Consider the following 19,860-nt stretch of genomic DNA (forward strand, 5'->3'; position numbering starts at 1 on the left):
GAGACGGACGCGCCGCAGGCCCCCTACCCGTTCTGGGGACAAACGTTTCCTGAAGCAATTATTTTCCAAACAACGTATCAAGATAAAAAGCAATTTCCGCAAATAAAAGAAAAGTACACGAGAACCCTCGTTTAAAAGCCATCTCGCCTCAATCACGTTTTCGGAACGACCGACCCGATTCACCTCCAGGGAGTCGCGTGGCTGATCTCTTTCAGGTGCCTCTCTCCAGAAAACCCCGCCTCTCACCCACGCATAAGGGAAGCCCCAAGGAAAGACAAAATCGGGGTGGACGAAAGAATCTGTCCTCTGTAAGGTGCCGGGGGGGCGCACACCCCCATTCTCGGTATACGATACTGTTTCCTATTCTCCCTGCCTTTTGCTTTCTTAGAGAAGAACCCTAGCCAATTCAAATAAACACACTCCACATACGGGCAGGTGGGGGGAGAGCTACCTTTTCTAGGGTAAAAGAATTAAACGCAAACCCCCTCTTCGGCCCTCCAGAGCCCTCCCCCGTCCATAAATCTCGCCAGCTAGGGAAGGTGAGGAAAGAGAGGTAGGAAGCGTAACGCCGTCCCCTGGGGCTCGCCCTCCACGTCCCCCACGGCACCGTTCTTACCTGCCAGAAACCAGGAAGGCAAACCGTTCCTTTGTGAGCACTGCCTACTCACTGTTGTCTACCTAGGCTTTAGAAACCTCTGAGGGTTTGTGTAAAACCTCTCTGTCAACACCATGAAGCATGGAAGGACAAACACCAGGGGTAAAAGAGTAGTGAATAAAAGAAAGCACACAAATGGTACAAAGTAGTTATTAGGAAACAAAGAAATAAAACAAGTCTAAGCATAACTAGAAAAAGAGTATTTACATAGCTGTTAGGGAGATTCTGAACGGGCAGAGACTATGGCCAGTTTACAACTTTATGGCTTATTCATCGCTATGGAGACCTTGATGTTGATCCAGATGTTTAAATACATCATCCTTTCAAAATGTGGGCTCGGGATTATCGTTGAGTAAGATTAATTCGCTTAAAAATAGCCCATCTCCCCAAACAGGTCAACAAGGCTGAGGATTTAAGAGCCAGTGGTTTTCCGTGACATTTTCCGAAGATCAGAATAATAACCTGCTATGTTTCCTATCTCTTTCACTTGTAAATTCATAAAGAACCTTTTCATTTTTTTTTAGCCGCTTTGTGAAAGTTTCATGGACTTGCATGCTTTATATTCCCTCAGAAGTTCATCAGGATACATGCAAAGAGCATAATCAGATTCACAGGTAAAGAAACGCTGGGCTGCTTGAAACAATTCGTTACTCGAGGGAAGAAAAGAATAAGCAGCTGAGCTACCATGACAGGTCTCCCCACATAGAATCATCTCTGAGTTTTGTCACGGATTCATAGAGTTTCTATAAACAGAAAAAAAAAAAAAAAAAAACAAAACAACACATGAAAACACCCCCAGAGAGACGGTTAACGTTTTCTGGATCCAGGAAGGAGGCGGCACAGTTAATGCGCATACCCTCGACAGACAAGCATCTCAGGGGAGGCAGGCCATCAGTCAGTCGTGTTCCACCAAGGATGCGGCTCCACGGAGCTCCACAATAAAGGTGGAAAGGGACACCTGCCTGGTGAGTCAGAGCCACCAAAATAGCCCCGCCATCGGGGCAGTCCACAGTTCGGAAAGGGAACGACCTCAGAGCAACTGGCACAGGAGATACAAGATCAAGTCCCAAAAGGTGACAACCACGCGGGAGGACGTGCCATAGTGGGGGTCCCGGATACCTGAATCCGATGATCGGACACTCCTTGCAGATGTTGCACTTGGCCTGGTGCTTGGCAGTTTCCGCAGCAGCCACTCGGTGCAGGACAGGCAGCCACACCATGGACTGGGGCTCCAGTCTCATCCAGTCTAGGAAGAGGGCCGCTTCGATCTCGGGCTTATTATTAGCCTGTGTGGACAGGAGGAAGGGCGAAGGGGGTGGGGGGAGGGGGGGAGCGCAGGGCAAGAAGAGAAAGGACAGGAGGCATACGTCAGTACGGGCCCGAAATTAAGCAAAAGGCACAACGGGGGCCCAACGAGGCTCACGTTTCACAGCCCCTTTCTGCAAACGTCCCCCCAACACCCACAGGAGCCACCTGTCCCCTGAGGCTTCGCTAAACTGCCATTCCCGTGTGTGGCTGCTAGATGACGAGACAGCAGAGGAAACCAAACACGTGGAGGAAGGAGAGCAACACACACACCTGAGCCTCGACACGCCCCCCCGAGCTCCGGCGTTTGCACACGCACGTTGAGAAGGAGCCGGAAGTGAAATGCAAGCGCTTACTGATAACATCTCGCAGGAGGTTAAGGAAAAACCAACTCAGGAATTATGGATTCCTTGTTTCTCCTAGAGAATCTATTTCTCAGTGTTTCACAGAATCATAATGAAGAGCCCTTAAAATTCATCCGGTCCCAGAGCGTCCTTTCACAGACTGGAAAACGGAGACACACACGAGGGAAGAACCCTTCCCAAGGCCGCACGATGGCCGAGCAGCCGAGACGCTACCAGAATCCAAGCCTCCTGGTCTAGTGCTGTCTTCACGGTGCCCTGTTGCTTCTCGTCTGTCCCTGTCGCTCTCCCTTTCAATGTCTAAATTTCATAAAACACCATTCCTCCCAAACAGTTCACTGGTTTTAGAAAACTCGAAATACATTTACCTATCGCTTACGGATCACTATAGGCATGCATTTTGATTACATCGCTGGTGACCCTGCAAGATAGCAGAGGTGTTTTGGGGGGGGGGGTTGGTATTTTTAGACTGAGCAATCCATCGTCCACCGTTTTTTTCTCATTGCCTCTTTCATGACACATCTTCCATCTGGGATCACTTCTGCCCAAGCACACCCTTTAGAATATTCTTTTCAGTGACTTGTTGGTGGAGAATTTCTCAGGTTGTTTGGTCTGAGAAATCTCTCTTTAAAAAAAGTTTACTTATTTTTGAGACAGAGAGAGACAGAGAAAGAGAGAGACAGAGAGAACAAGCAGGAGTGGCAGAGAGAGAGAGAGAGAGAGAGAGAGAGAGAGAGCACACGCGCGCATTCCAAGCAGGCTCCCCGCTGTCGGCACAGAGCCTGACACGGGGCTCGAACCCGTGAACTGCAAGATCATGACGTGAGCGAAAATCAAGAGTCAGATGCCCGACCCAGGGAGCCACCCAGGCGGCCCTCTCTTTTTTTTAAAAAAATTTTTTTTTTTTCAACGTTTATTTATTTTTGGGACAGAGAGAGACAGAGCATGAACGGGGGAGGGGCAGAGAGAGAGGGAGACACAGAATCGGAAACAGGCTCCAGGCTCTGAGCCATCAGCCCAGAGCCCGACGCGGGGCTCGAACTCACGGACCGCGAGATCGTGACCTGGCTGAAGTCGGACGCTTAACCGACTGCGCCACCCAGGCGCCCCTCTTTTTTTTTAAATCCATACTCTTGACAGCTATCTTCCTTACATACAGATGTTTAGACTCAAAGGGGGTTTGTTTTTATTTTGTCTCCGCACAATGAATGATGATTCCACTTTACCTTCCCTGTTGCTACTGTTAACAAGTCCTCCTCCGGTCTTGTGTTATGTTTCTAGGGTTTATTTATACTTTTTAGCAGTCGCGGGGCTTCTTGAATCTTTAGTGTCTTTGGTCAGCTCTGGAATCTTCTCAGTCATGATCTCAACAAATAGCACCTCTTCTCCATTTCCTCTCTGTTCTGCTTCCAGAAATCGATTAGATAAATGTTAGACTTTCTCAACCTAGCCCACGTTTTTGTCTGGACAGGCCCTCCTCGTGCTTCCTTTCTAACAATCCCTTCTACCCTACCGGCTGGCTAGCGCTCTCTCTCTTGAGTAGCATCCAGTCGGCTATTAAACCCATTCAGTAAGTTTTAAATTTTGGCTTGCTGTACTTTTAACAGCCGCAAGGTCTATCTGGTCATTTTTAAGGTCATCTAAAAAGTCTAGGGCTCACTGCGGATATTTTTCAATGTCACCTGTTGTTCTTTTAGCCGAGTAAACGCTTTTCCAACAACAATCTACTGATTCCGAGGTATGAAATTCCTATGGGTCTGCTCCTGCAGTCTGCCGTTTCGGCTGGTCCTCAGGCACCCTGGCTTGCTTCTCGCGGGCTTATTTATTTATTTATTTATTTATTTTTAACGCGTACTACGGTGACCTTAAAAAAAATCTTCTGGAGATACGTGTGGAGCCCTAGACTGGAAGTGTTTTCTATAGACGCGACTGTCATTTGCTTTTGCCCACAATCCGGGGGGCAGTGCGCCTGTTCCGAGACCACTGTAAACGGAACATACGATGGGAAAATGTAGTATCACGCAAGTAATGAGTGTTTGCACTGCAAACCCATGTTGCTTCTCTTGGAACGTGGCTCACTGAGAACGAATCTACTCGTACTGCAGACAGGAGCGCACCACGGTTTAAACCGACGGGTCAGGCGGCTCACAAAGCTCACCACTCGAGCAGTAGTCCAGTCACTACCCGTGATTGTAAATTTAACAGTAGGATGAGCCCTTGGACCTTGAATCTCCTAGCTGCGAAATGCTACCCATCTGAGGTACTGCTCGAGAGCTTGGGTTGAGCGCTTTTCTCTGTGGAGAGCGCCATCACAGAGGTACTCTGTGGAAATTGGAAAAAACAAAAAAAAAACAAGAATTACAGAACCCGAAGATCAAAGGGAGCGTGCAAGCGAACTCATCCTCTTGGAACGGCACCACAGAACTGTTAGACCTTCCATGACCGCGGAGTCCAAACTCTGATGCAATGCCAGTGTGCTCTTACCGCCACTAGAGGACCATCGGCCGGGTGAGGGAGCAAACACCCTCAGTGGATGACCTTGAACACTCGAGTACAGGTACGCCTGTCAAAAGCGCGCCATCACACGGAGCTGAAATCCACAGAGCAGAGCAGAGGCTGCAGAATCCAGCCACGGAGAGTTCAAACCCCAACCATTTACTGGCTGTGTGACCTTGGCAAAGTAACTTTACCGTTCCGTGTCTTAACCTATAAATAGCACCTGCCTCAGAGGGTTGTTTGAAGATTTCAATGAGTGAAATGAAAGGCACTTGGAACCCCGTCTGGCACACGGCAAGACCAGAAACCCAGATGGTCTCAGGCTTTACAGAGCCCTTCCAAGATTTTACCAGAGCGGTCCTGTCTGTCCACGCTGCTTCACCCCTGTTCTTTTATTTACTCCTCATGGGACATGCCTTCGTTTGCCACAGTCCTCTAGGAAACTACTTTCCAAATATGATCTGCTGGGAATGGTCGCTCCACTGGTCTGGACAGTATAACTGGATGACTTTCTTTTATTCTGTTGTACGTGCACATAGGGTTTCTGTTCGGGTATAATCTCTGGCTATTTCCCAGTGCATCCAGCAGACCTAGCATCCAACAAAACGCTTCAAGAAAAGAATTATGGAACTTGATTATGGAAACACTGCACTCATTACATCTGCCTCTTAAAATTCTTTTCTTTTTAAATTTTTTTTTTTAATGTTTATTTATTCTTGAGACAGAGACAGAGCGCGAGCGGGGGAGGGGCAGAGGGAGAGGGAGGCACAGAATCCGAGGCAGGCTCCAGGCTCTGAGCTGTCAGCACAGAGCCCGATGCGGGGCTCGAACCCACGAACCGTGAGATCAGGACCTGAGCCGAAGTCGGACGCTTAACCGACTGAGCCACCCAGGCGCCCCCTTTTTAAATTTTTTTTTTAAGTTTCTTTGTTTTTGAGAGAGAGAGCACGCGCGTGAGCGAGAATGCACACACGGGTGCATGCACAAGCAGGGAAGGGGCAGAAAGAAACAGAGAATCCGAAGCAGGCTCCGGGCTCTGAGCCGTCGGCACAGAGCCCGACGCGGGGCCCGAACACGCAAACCTAGAGATCACGACCTGAGCCGAAGTCGGACGCTCAACTGACTGAGCCACCCAGGCACCCCCGCCTCTTACAATTCTTAATGCGTGTTGACATACTAAACGCTGAGGAGTCGTTGGTAAAGAAACACGTCAACCTTTGTCTGACCTCAGAATTTCCCATACTAATTATTCAGTGAGCCCAAGACCTTTACCTTTCAAAAAACAAAACAAAACAAAACTCCAAGGCTTGTCAACGCCACAAAGTCCTCATGCTGGGTTGGGCATAATGGGAAGTGCTGTTCTTGGCTGTTTTCAGTGATTCCTCTACTCTGTACTTGCCCACTTGGGACCCGTGTCCTTTCCCTTTGGTCAAGGACCGGGCTGTTGGTTTGGGCCGGCTGTACCATCTCATCAAAATGTTTAAGAATTCTGAGTCTCCAAGCCGAGAGATTAGCTGTTCTTCCCTGCTTTTGGGTCCTCTTGGTGTTTTTTACACTTCGTTTCTTTTGACACACTTCTTCCATTTGAAAGCACGTGTTCTGTCTTCATCAAAAAGTCAGTGGTGAAAATATCAAGCAGGGCCAAGGTCGGCCAGGAGCCACCGCCGCGAAAGCGCGCGGGCGGCTCGGGCCGACGCAAATCCAGGATTCAGCCTTCTCTGGTTAAACCAGGACTCCCCCCCCCCCCCCCCCCCCCCCGGTTCTATTACCTCGGAGTCCGCTGCGCTCGCTTTTCCACCTTGTACACAAAAGCACAACGAGAGACTCTGTCAAGGGAGCTACAAGTTGCAGCTGCAACACGTCCTCTAACCATCTCTTGCTCCACTGGTCTAGACACGAACTTTATCAAAATAAACCCTTTCTAGCTTGGAGACAAACCAGTACAGACAGCCAGTACAATGGCGAGCAGCAGTAATTCATTCCTCCTGAAAACGTGGAGGAACGTGTTGCTTAAGCTGACCCTAAGATGTTTTTTTCCGCCTCGGTTTTAAATGATCGTGCGTTCAATGGTGGATTAGAAGACGTGCTACGGAGGAAAACTTCACGCTTAATGCAGGGAGTGTGATAAGCACAGAAAGCTCCTATTCACTGCAGAAGACGGCAAGTAAAACTCTGACCGTGAGTCAGCAACAAATGCAGGTGTAAAACAACAAAAAAGAAAGCAAGAAACACCACGACCACGACGTGTAACTAAAGGCAAAGCAGGCACAGCGTGAGGAAGCGGGTCTCGTTACCCTCAGTACTGTTCAAACCCTTCTTAGAAAATGCTGTCGAGTTCTGGTGGCTACAGCTGACCCAGAACTTAGAGAAGGCTTGGCAGAAAGGCACAAAGATAATTAAAGGGTTTGAAAGACCTATGAGAACAGTTTAAGGGAATTGGGATTATTTAGCCAAGAACAAAAAAAGAGAATGTGCCAGAAAGAGTGGCTGAAGGGGCGATTTAATAACAGTTTTCAATTATGTGAATGGCTCTTGCATAGGGGCCTGCGACCAGCTGTTCGATCCCTCCACTGAGGACAGAACAAGAAGAAACAGGCTTAAGCAGCATGAACGATTTAGGCTGTAACTCATACAGAATTTCCTGATGCAGAAGGTTGTTAAAGCATTAGTGTGAATTACCAAGGGAAGCTAGAGAATGTTCTGCCTTTTCAAAATACTATAGATTCTCTTGTGTTTAAAGGCTGGAAATCCTCAAGGTTCTTTCTAGCTCCCAGGATGGGAGATCCATCATTTTGGCTCTTTGAAAACTGCTCACCGATGCCAACTGACAGCACCGAAGACGAGATATGGGGATTCACATTCTCTTTCTGTTTCCATCTTTCATTTTTACTACAAACCATCCTGTATCCTGGTGGTATACTCCCTCTCCTTTTGTTTGGCAATAAAGAAGGAAAGAATTAAAAACCAGGCAAAGCTTCCATAAAGATCTAACAGAACTAAAACTAAACCCCAGCTAAAATGACGTTTTGGCCTTCTAGAAAAAATAAATAAGGGCAGATTGGCCGAAGAGGAAGCTGTTGAGGACAAAGGGCAGGTACGATCGTACCGAGTTGAAATCATCCTTTTAGGTGCCATTCTTTGCTGGCCTACATATAGGCCTCCGATCGTTTCTCTCGGCATCAAGGATGACCTTGCCCTCTCTCCCTGAAACGCCACTTCCTCACATGGCAAGTTTGGAGTTAGGGGGATTTGCCGGGGTTCAGAATAACTTTGGGGTTTCTCTCATGTTATACCTTCCGTAAACCCTTAGGCACCAAAGGACCAGGCCCTAAGTGGCTGCCACGGAGTCAACCTGAACGCTCATTTTTCTATCGGGATAACAGTATTAGTTCGTGGCTGCAGAGGAAACGGGATGGGAATATCTCTCAGCATGCCCAACACCCCAGCTACCACAAACACATACACTGTACCTTTAAGAGCGGACAGTCAGCATCTCAACTTCGAGGTTTTTGAAAAAAACAGGACAGTGCTTAACAAACTGAAAAACTGTAGAAAGGGAAGTCAATGTTATGCAAGAGACTACCCAGTGGTTCTCAGATGATTCAAAAAAAAAAAAAAAAAAAGAATTAACAACCTAAAAACAATACATGTCTAAGCCTAAAGACAGGAACTAGGCTTCCATCCCCTCCATCCAAGCTTGCAGAATCGAACGGAGTTGAACGAGGGGACAGGAATTAAGCTGCAGTGTGACCACAATAAAAAAAAGGAAGGATTAGAGTATCTGAATGAGGTTAGAATTAAAAAACAAAACAAAACGAAACAAAACAAAAAACTGCCGAGTCACCCTGAAAGAAAGAGCAACAAAATGAAACCCAGAAGGGCTGTCTACGGAGAAGATAGAGGAAGAACATTCTCCAACTGGCTCAAGTTGACTTTTAAACGCTTTCTAAAGTAAGTGCGTCTGTGGGTCTGTCTCTTATTACATCGTACACCAAAAGGCTAAAGGTCTCTCTGTAAATATGGAGGACATGTTTAGAATGATCTGGCCTAAAACACAGGAATATACAAACTTGACACTGGAAACCAGGTCTGCAGGGAAACTCAAAGGCAGGAAGCCATGCTCGAGAGGTCAGTGGTTCTCAGGGAGGGACGGTTCCGCGTCCCAGAGGACATGTGACAACGTCTGGCGACATTTCTGGTTGTCACCAGGGGGGGAGGGATGTTACTGGTGTCTGGCAGAGAGGGGCTGGGGTCCTGCTAAATATCCGGCCGGCAATGCACAGGACAGGCCCCCCAACTAAGAATTATCCGGGCCCACCCAAGTAGCAGCAGTACCAAGACTGAGAAACCCTGCCCGAACGTTCACATCTCACATGACCGCGGGTCACGTGGCAAAATTCAGAAAGCAACACGGGGACCTAGTGTTAACTAAGCACCAGACATCCCTGGAGCCCCGTGGGGCATCCAGCGAGGAGGGAGCTGTCCTCTACAACACAGAACCGGAGAAGCCAGGAGAGGCCTGTTCCGCTATTAAGTGGGAGATGAAAACCACACTGGTCAATACATTGCCCACAGAGGAAAGAAAAAGGACTAAAAAAACAAAACAAAACAAAACAAAAAAAAAAACCAACAAAAAACAAAACCGAGCTAGAAGTCCTGAGAGAACCTGCTAAAATCATAGACTCAGATCTGAAATCAAGCTGCTTCTCAAAGAGGCGATCCTATGCAATGTCTTCCAGGATAAACAGCAGCAGAAATGTATTTATTCATGGCAAATAATTATCCCAATCAGTTGGTTTCAGAGAGTGTGTATGTGCACGTACACACGTGCATGTATACGTGCATGCACGTGTGCTGTGATTTTATTTAGGAGCGGTCCTGCCCATTTATAAGAAAAATAATAACCAGGGGTGCCTGGGTGGCTCAGTCGGTTGAGCGTCCGACTTCGGCTCGGGTCATGATCTCATGGCTTGTGAGTTCGAGCCCCGCGTCGGGCTGTGCGCTGATCATTCGGAGCCTGGAGCCTGCTTCGGATTCCGTGTCTCCCTCTCTCTCTGCCCCTCCCCCGCTTGCGCCTCTGTCTCGCTTTCTCTCCCCCCAAAGTAAATAAACATTAAAAACAGGAAAATAATAACTAAACATATAAATGTTGAATACATTCCCACGCATGAACAGAATTTCCAAACAGTGTCACGGACAGAAGAAGGTAAATTTAGGGACAACACGAGGACAAACCAAGGATTTTTTACAAGTTTCATATGGTGTTCCATTAGTAAAACATCCCCTTCATAAATCCAAACAACCCTTTCAATAACACTACCACTGTGAAGCGATAAAGGCATTCATCACTCACAACCCAACGCTTCTGGCCCTGATTGTGAAATGCTTGCATTTGGGAAGATTTGCTAAATTTAAATTGACCCAAACTGTGTTGTGCATTAGTGTGTACACAGAGACTTTAAAACCACAAGGAGAATGGCCAGCCAGGGTCAGATGGTATAGGACAGGCAGTTCCTGGCTGTTCCCTGAGCTGTTATTACGATTTCTTTAACAACCTCTAAATCTACCAAGGGCATCGGTGGAATATTTTACATAAGAGAGAAGTCTGCACTAGCAACGGACATAAAAGGAGGAACAAGAACGAGCTGTAAAGAATATTAATGACTCTTCCTCCAAACAATCCCAATTTTTATGAAAAGCAAACGAGTGATAAAAAAAAAAAAAAGTCTCCCATAAAACTATACAAAACCCGCACGTCACAAAACAGAAGGAAGGCGGCACTTTGATCCTCTTAGACGCAAGATACTTGCACTTTACACGTGAGTTGCTCGGGAGGTGAGAGTCACGGACACAAGGGAATACTGATGGGACATTCCACACAAGGCTGCTTCACATCTTGCTTTTAGCCTACGCTACTTCTCTTCAGACAAGAGTTGGTCTCAAGTGAAAGGCCACACTGTGTGCACAGGACTCTTTGCTGTCCTTGCTATCTCTGTTCCAAGAGTCGTTACCCCGAAGACCAGGCAATCTTTGCTGGGAACGACCAAGCTTTGAAATGAGCACGGTGATCCATTTCCCGTTCCGCCTTCTCCCTTCAGAACATTTAGCATCTAATCAAAAAGGGATACAGGCCCCACAACGTTTACAGCAGCATTATTCCCAATAGCCAAATTTTTATGGAAGCAAGTGGCCAATGTGGCCAAGCGGCCAATGACTGATGAGTAGGAAAAAAAGATACGTTGTGTGTGCGTGCGTGTGCATGGGTCTGCAATGGAATATTACTCAGCCATTAAAAAAAAAAAAAAAAAGAGAGAGGTGCCTGCGTGGCTCAGGTCACCATCTCACGGTTTGCGAGTTCGAGCCCCGCATCGGTCTCCGCGCTGACAGGTCAGAGCCTGGAGCCTGTTTTGGATTCTGTGTCTCCCCCCCCCTCCTCCCTCTCGCTCCCTCTCTCCCCCTCCCCTGCTCGTGCTCTATCTCAAAAAAGAATAAACATTAAAAAAAGAACTTAAAGGAGAATGAAATCTTGCCATTTGCAAAAACGTGGATGGATCTAGAGGGTATTACGGCTAAGTGAAATACATCAGAGAAAGACAAACACAACGTGGTTTTACCCAAATGTGGAACTTAAGAAACAAAACAAATGGGCAAAAGTTAAAAAGAGAGACGGTCAGACCAATCAAGAAACAGACTCTTAACTGTAGAGCGCTGACAGTTGCCGGAGTGGAGGGGGGGTGGGGGGATGGGTGAAACAGGTGATGGGCATTAAGGAGAGCACCTGTTGTGATGAGCACCAGGTGTTATATGTAAGTGACGAAACACTGTACTGTAACCTGAAACTAACAGTAAACACTGTAGGTAAACTACACTGGAATTAAAATTAAAAAAAAAAAAAAAAAACAAAAACAAAAACCGGGAGGAAAAACACACAAACTGTGCAATACCCATAGAATGGGATACCGTTTAGTAAATAAAAGGGAACGATATGGATACACACAATAAAAACAAATTTGAATTATGCTGAGTAAAAGCCAGGCAAAAATGAGTACCTCCTATAAAATCCCATTTGCCTTAGAACTACAGACTATGCGAGGGGGTCTATAGTGACAGAGAGCGGGGAAGTTATCATCGCAAGGTGGGGGTGGGTACCGGGGACCTGTAGGCATTCCCAAGGGGCCTAAAAACACTTCTGGGGGATCATAGATATGCTCATTTTGATTGTTGTGCTGGAGTCATCAGGGGTACCCGTGTCAAAAATTATCAAATTGCGCACTTTAAAACTCTGAAGTATAAAAATTAATTCATTACTAAAGAGAGAAGATAGGAGAAATGAAAAAACTTGACGATAAGTAACTCTTGATAGAATGTTTAACTATGCTACAGAGGACAAAAAGGCTCAAAGAAGTTAAGGAAACAGCTCAAGGCTATCTATTAACTGAATACTTCAATACGTGTACATAAAGCAGTCTTAAAAAAGGAAAAACACAAGTGATTTCCTATGGGAACAGCTGATGTCTGAAATCTTTTCAATCTTTAACCTGTTGGAGAGTTCTAGAGGCTCTGAGACCTAAGCAAGGCCTACCCGAGACAATGCCCAGCTGCTTAAATCTCCAACAAAATTCTGCACTGACCTATGGACAGCCATCTGAAAGGACAAAGTGAATTGTCAAAAACCATTGTGATAAACACACGCTCCTATCTTTGCTTTTTTTAAAAAACATTTTTTTCAGTGTTTATTTTTTGAGAGAGACAGGGGGCAAGATGGGGGGAGGGGCAGAGAGAAAGGGGGACACAGAAGCTGAAGCAGGCTTCAGGCTCTGAGCTGCGAGCAAAGAGCCCGATGCGGGGCTCGAACCCACGAACCGGGACTCAAACCCATGAACCGGGAGATCGTGACCTGAGCCAAAGTCAGATGCTTCACCGACTGACCACCCAGGTGCCCTAACGCTCCTGTCTTTTCCCATCACCTCCCTTCCCCCTTCTTTGTGGTACTGCATGCAACAGCACGTATGACCTACAAAGGCTGACAGGCTCGGGGCAACATACACTGAAGTAGCAAACAGGAAAAGAACCACAAGAGCCTACGAGCATCTCAACCCTCATGAGCACACAGGTCCTGTTAGATGCTTTGGTTAACCTGTCACTCCCATAAAAGAGTTGGCTGCTGCGACGGGAACGTATTATTTATCAGATCCCTGTTTGCATCGCGACGGAGGAAAAAAGCACGGCCGATTCTGTGCGCTGGCACTTTAGGCGATGCCATGGCAAAGGGAGCATCCGAAGGCAGCTCAGTCAGGAGCAATCTCATCTCTGGTACATTCAACATCACATGGGATGTCCGCGGGCCAAGTCAAAAACGGAGAGGGAAGACACGGGAACGCCTCTTGACAGAAGAAACCCAGCTACTGCGTACGGAAAGAAAGCTAGAATGGAAAACTGCTCTTCCGCAACCGCCAATACAATCACTGAATTAGAAAAGGGTCATCGCGGGAGGCTATAATTATAGGGTGAAAGGTCGTTAAGGAATAGGATATTCACGGTCCCCAAATATCGCACCAATGACTTCCTGATTCCAAAGGGCAAAGGACACTTTTACGTGGAAATATGTGATAGACGCGTCCTTCACATACTTAGCATTATCAGTTAAAAAAACAAGGTATTCATTTGTCCCTCCAGACGTGATGTAGCGAGCAGACAACATCACCTCTGTTGCGTTCCTGCCCAAAAAAAAAAAAAAAAAAAAAGTTCACCTGAATCTCATCAGGAAGAAATAACTAGAAAAATCCCCAATGCAGGACAGTCTTTTTAAGAGAACTGGCCTCAACTCCCAAAATGTCAGTGTCAGGAATGTGGGAAAAAAATGCGAGGAGACTGTTCCAATTAAGTGAAAGCACAGAGTCACAACAAGCAAATCCAAGACAAAAACCTTGACTAGATCCTAGGAGCAAATAGCCACCCATGAGGAACACTCCGGGGCCATGGGGAAATTTCGGTGCGGACTGCATGCTACGTGATGTTACTGAAAGGATGTTACATTTCCACCATGAGAGCTTTGCAGCTACGGAGGAGAAAGTCCTTTTAAAAAAAAAAAACAAACAAACAAACCCAAGTGCTGAAGTGCTTACGGGCTTATGTTTTCTGGTGTGATGCCCGCGGGCTTTTAAAGCATAAAGGGGAAAACTGTGCTTGTGTGTGTATGTTCAAATACAGGCGCAGGAACGGAGTGAGCAGAAGGGGACTGTTCACGGGACAAAGTGCTAACCCACGGGCCGTACACTGGAGATATACGGGTGCTCATTGCACTGTCCTTTCTCCTCCCTTCGTGGGGGAGGGCTTTAATAAATGTTACAGGGGAGGGGAAATGGCATTAATGGCATCGGCTACAGTGTTCCTAAAGCATCCCCTCACTCTCTGCTTGAGATGTGCTTTTCCCAGATACTTGTGCACTTTCGGCCTAAAAAGGACTTGAAGAATCCCTACATTGACGGAAACTTTTCATGTTTGAAATAAGGAGAGGTCAAGAGTTGTGTTTGTGAGACGAGAAGTAAAAGGTTTCCCATCACTGCCGTCTTGGGTAGAAACCAGGTATTTTATTTAAAGTTCTGAAGATAATGAGCAGGTTGGAGGCCAGCAGTCACTGCTCTAAATATTAATCAGGACTCTGAATTGCCCATTCAAGATAAAATCAGCCCAAACAATAACACACAGTGATTATCCACTCCTCATTTACATGTTCAAGGACAACTGTCCTGACCTCAGGCTCTCCACTCCACCTGACTAATAAACCAATTAACACCATGGCTCCAGGGAACAGAAGCCCAATTCTTAAATCTATCCAAGTCCGTAAGTATACTCAACACGAATTTATGCTGGTTCTTACCGAACAGAAAGGTTTCCTATATACACGGTAAAACGCACCTATCTGTGTAGGTATCAACAAAACATACTTTCTCAAGTACGTATCAGGGCAGGTTTTGCTCAAGTACAAAATAGAACATTAGCTCTTCTATTACTGCCTCCTACAATCATTTGAAATCCAGCTGAGGGAAAGGCAAAACCAGAGGAACGGAAAACAGTAATAGTTTCCTGAGACTGGGAGCACGCAGGATGGCAACGTAGCAAGAGAGAACGTCAGGGCCGATGGAAATGTTCTGGGTCCCGACTGCAGTGACAGTAACACAATGCATTTGTCTAAATTCACAGAACTGACCACCAGAATACATGTAACCCCATGGTTGTTTTTTTTTTTTTTTAATGTACCTTTAAAAAAAGAAAAAAAATTTTGAAATATTTGATCAGATGTCAAGAAAAAGAAAACCCAACCCAAAACAAAAAACCTCTAGTTGTTAGAGAATCAAGGTACACTAAAGGCCCTGGACGCACAGATAAGGATATCCCAGGAGGAAGTTTTACCGGTCCCTTCATCTTAAATAATCTTTGCAGAAGGTATTTTCCATTAATGCGGCACCTGTGTGGCTCAGTCAGTTAAGCATGTGACTTCAGCTCAGGTCATGATCTTGTGGTTGGCGACTCGGAGCCCCGCATCAGGCTCTCTGCTATCAGAGCAGAGCCCGCTTTGGACCCTCTGTCTGCCCCCCCCCCCCGCCCTCCCCCGCCACTCATTCATATTCATTCTCTAAACAAATAAATAAATAAATAAACAAAAACTTTTCCATTAAAAAAATTCAATTTATGAGCCAGTGACAAACTGGCTTTACTGAACTCATGTTTCCTCGTTTCCATGAGTTTTTTGGGTAAGTGTCCATGTGAATTAGAATTAATGGTGAACTTGGGGTGCCTGAGTGGCTCAGTCGGTTAAGCGTCTGACTTCGGCTCAGGTCATGATCTCACGGTTGGTGGGTTCGAGCCCCACATCGGGCTCTGTGCTGACAGCTCAGAGGCTGGAGCCTCCTTCAGATTCTGTGCCTCCCTCTCTCTCCGCCCCTCCCCAGCTCACATTCTGTCTCCCTCTCTCTCTCAGAAATAAATAAAACATTAAAAAAAAGTTTAAAAAAAACTTAATGGTGAACTTATTAAAGGGAGTCTAGAATACCCTTCGAACTAAAAAAGCATGGCTGTCAAAAAAATTTTTTTTCATTAGCACCTCTGACTCTTGTGGCAAGGGAAGGGAAACATTGAGGGAGGGAGGGAGGAAGGAAGGAAGGAAAAAATTTGGTCACAACAACGAACTACTACTTTAGAAGGCAGAGCAAAGAAAAGCACACTGCTTATTTTCCTTAGCAGTTTAAGTGAATGAAACAGGTTTCTTTTTTTTATATTAAATATAATTTACTGTCAAATTGGTCTCCATACAACACCCAGGGCTCATCCCAACAGGTGCCTTCCTCCATGCCCATCAGCCACCTTCCCCTCTCCCCCACCCCCCCTCCACCCTCAGTTTATTCTCAGTCTTTAAGAGTCTCTTATGGTTTGCCTCCTTCCCTCTCTCTAACTTTCCCCCCCCTTCCCCTCCCCCCATGGTCTTCTGTTAAGTGTCTCAGGATCACATTATGAGTGAAAACATATGGTATCTTTCTTTCTCTGCCTGACTTATTTCACTTAGCATAATACCCTCCAGTTCCATCCATGTTGTTGCAAATGGCCAGATTTCATTCTTTCTCATTGCCAAGTAGTATTCCATTGTGTATAGAAACCACAATTTCTTTATCCATTCGTCAGTTGATGGACATTTAGGCTCTTTCCATCATTTGGCTCTTGTTGAAATTGCTGCTATAAACATTGGGGTACAAGTGCCCTTATGCATCATCAGCACTCCTGTATCCCTTGGGTAGCCATCAACAAAACTAAAAGGCAACCGACAGAATGGGAAAAGATATTTGCAAATGACATATCAGATAAAGGGCTAGTACCCAAAATCTATAAAGAACTCACCAAACTCCACACCCGAAAAACAAATAATCCAGTGTATAACTGGGCAGAAGACATGAATAGACACTTTTCTAAAGCAGACATCCAGACGGCCAACAGGCACATGAAAAGATGCTCAACGTCGCTCCCCATCAGGGAAAAACAAATCAAAACCACACTGAGATACTACCTCACGCCGGTCAGAGTGGCCAAAATGAACAAATCAGGAGACAATAGATGCTGGCGAGGATGTGGAGAAACGGGAACCCTCTTGCACCGTTGGTGGGAATGAAGCCGGTTCCGACTACAACACAAACCTATTTCCACAATACTGAAGAAAATAACCATCACCTCACATTGAGAAGTTAATGACACAAACCACAACAAATTAAATGGAAAACTATGAAGCTAAACCCACCGTAGCTTATAATTTTAAAAACCAGCCACTGAGAAGCAATCGATGGCCAATTCACACTACTGACACTACCTCGGTTTATGAATACCAAATGGGAGTAACTTACTAATATTGTAGTTATGAGTCAATATCCATTATGAGTTCAAGGAAGCAGGAGTTCAACATTTACCACCCAAAGGGGTATAAAAAGAATGTCCTTGGAACTGAAGGGCCCAGATTTTGGTTACTGAACAAGAAGCCAAACCTAAGCAAAGGAGAATTTTCTGGAGCTATTTTCAGGATGGATGGTGTAAAATGCGATCGACTGGCATGAGGAATGCTGTCACACTGGTTCCCAAGTGTCCTGGCATGGTATTTTAACACTCCTGGAGAAAACAGTATGTCAAGGGTCTCTAAAATAAAATCTACAGATGGCTGGCTATAGATAAAAGGAATTGTTAATCTTGGCACATCAGTCTCATGTTGCAAGACGCTTTAGATCACTGTAAGCTAACACTTAGTAAGTACCTACTATGTGCCTGCGAGGACTCGAAGTGCTCTGCCTCTAATGGTCACTTGGCCCTCACGACTGCCCAAAACCCAGGGGCCAGAAAGGTTCAAAAACATGTCCAGGGCAGGAAACAGCCGAGCTGGGATTTGAACCCAGGCAGTTGGCTTCAGGGCCCAGGCACGGAACCACTCGGCCACTCACTATTCCAGTTATTCTGGAATGATGGCTTACATAGGAGAGAGAGAGAGACAGACATGCTTTCAATAGTTGAGGTTGTAATTTATTCTTGTTTCTGTATCATTTTCTATTATAGCAACTGTACATAGAGGATATTCATTTTTGTCACCTGAATATAAAATTTCAGAAGACAGATGAAAAAGCAACTCAGTCGTTCTGAATGCATAAATACAACAGGAGGCAGGCAACAGATATAAAATAAACAGAATTTGGTGCCCAAGCTCCTGGAGGGGAAGCACACTGAATATCAAGTGGGTATACTTGATTCCATCTAAACAATAAAGTCCTTAAAACGTTTACAGAAGAGAACACGACAAACTATCATGGGGGAAGGGGGTACTTCTCAGGGCACTGCCACAATCCAATTTACAGGGGCACGCCTCTTTTCTGGAGTCACTTAACGGTATAAAGCTTTCCCACCTAAGAGTCACTATTAGCAGGTTTCATTTGCAGGAAGACTAGTCACCTGCAATTGGGAACTGATCTTTTATTGATCGATTTTGAGAGAAAGAGAGAGCGAGAGCGCGCACGTGGGAGGGAGGGAGGGAGGGAAAGGCAGAGAGAGAGGGAGACAGAGAATCCCAAGCAGGACAGCCGGACCCGGGCGGGGGGGGGGGGGGGCGGGCAGGGTTGATCCCATGAACTGCGAGATCGTAACCCAAGCTCAAAACAAGACTCGGATGCTTAACAGAATGAGCCACCCAGGTGCCCCAGGAATAGAAGGTCTTAAATAAAGATCATGGGGCATGTGGGCGAGCGTGCACACGGGTGTGGGGGTAGCGGTAAGGGTGTTCGTTTATCGGTGTCATCCTATTACAGCCATAACTTCATACCAAAGATCACGTTTCCTAGCTCTCTGTTCAGTCTAGTATGTGAACCGGTCCAAACCACCTATTTCCACTCAGATGGTCTAGCAGAAGGAAATACTGGCTGGGAACACAGGGAACTTGGGCCTTCTGTCTAGAGCTGACGTGCTAGAATCGCAGTAGGTGGAACATAGTAAGTTCTGCCTCTCCGGGCTGCAGTTTTCTCATCCGAAAAAGGAGACATGTGGACAATCTCCAGTCTGGGCCGCCTGTGCGACTCAATTCCGGGACGGGCCTGGCCTCACTCAGGTCAGAAGGATCAACGTAGTCTGACAGTGGAGTTGTGTCCGTGGAATATGCAAAGAGGAACGACATGCTGATGCGTTAACTGCAACAAACTAGTTTCACAACTTCACTTCTATCCCCACAGGGTCTGTTTCCCAGTATATGTGTGCATTGCAATAGGCTTCTAAGGTAGGAACATTACCCTGGTTGCCTTGTTTACTCTCAAGGAATGTACCGCTGTCAAACCCATAAATTTAGGGTAGATTTTCCTTTTTTAAATCCACAGGTATACCTTCATTTCCTGGCTTACTAGATAATTCCTTGAAAGACCTATACTGATTTGTAAGTGGGCAAAACATCGTACCTGTACTTGATGGCGGGTTCCTTCTCTATCTGTTTGGGAGCAACGTGGGGGTTTCTTCCCCAACTTTTTTTTTTTTTTTGATGGACATTCATATTGTTGGGGAACCATCACCACCATCCATGTCCCGAACGGAGGGATCTGGATCCGAGCTAAGGAAACCTTGAAAAGATCCCCCACTGAGCGCTGCACCGGAAAATACACCCCTCTCTTTCAGCCCCTTCTAGGCTCTTGTCTACAACCAGAAGCTACACCTTTCTCCCTGTCCCAACTCAAAAGAAGTTCTCTTCTGAAGTCACCTTCTCTTTCTGCGATACACGGAATGCATTTGTAGAAGTTAAGTACTTGACTGCTATTTCCTTAGGTGGGTAGAAAACAGGCCTTTGAGCACAGCCTTGCTCAGAGAACCAGCCTGGCACGGTCCCAAGGTCCCTACGCTTCAAAGGGCAAAGGGCATCTTCACTCGTGGTCTCCTTTGCTGCGGCAAACCGCGCATTTTCATGCACGGTGCACAGTGAAAGGCAAGGTGACTGCCAGAGCCCCTGGCTGAGGACAAGCCTGCCAGGTCCCAGACGTCAAC

General features: G+C 46.2%; 1 protein-coding gene across 13 annotated transcripts in view; it reads right to left on the reverse strand.

Annotated features, from left to right (window-relative positions):
* Positions 1 to 19,860, reverse strand: part of DMD (dystrophin) — a 2,127,700-nt gene that overhangs the window by 68,513 nt on the left and 2,039,327 nt on the right. For all 13 annotated transcript variants that reach the window (XM_045472664.1, XM_045472669.1, XM_045472671.1 and 10 more), the window contains one exon: positions 1,775 to 1,941. In XM_045472664.1, the coding sequence (XP_045328620.1) occupies positions 1,775 to 1,941 (167 nt within the window). The remainder of the gene's footprint in view (positions 1 to 1,774; positions 1,942 to 19,860) is intronic.

This window comes from Leopardus geoffroyi, chromosome X (genome assembly GCF_018350155.1).
Source record: "Leopardus geoffroyi isolate Oge1 chromosome X, O.geoffroyi_Oge1_pat1.0, whole genome shotgun sequence".
Lineage (NCBI taxonomy): Eukaryota > Metazoa > Chordata > Mammalia > Carnivora > Felidae > Leopardus > Leopardus geoffroyi.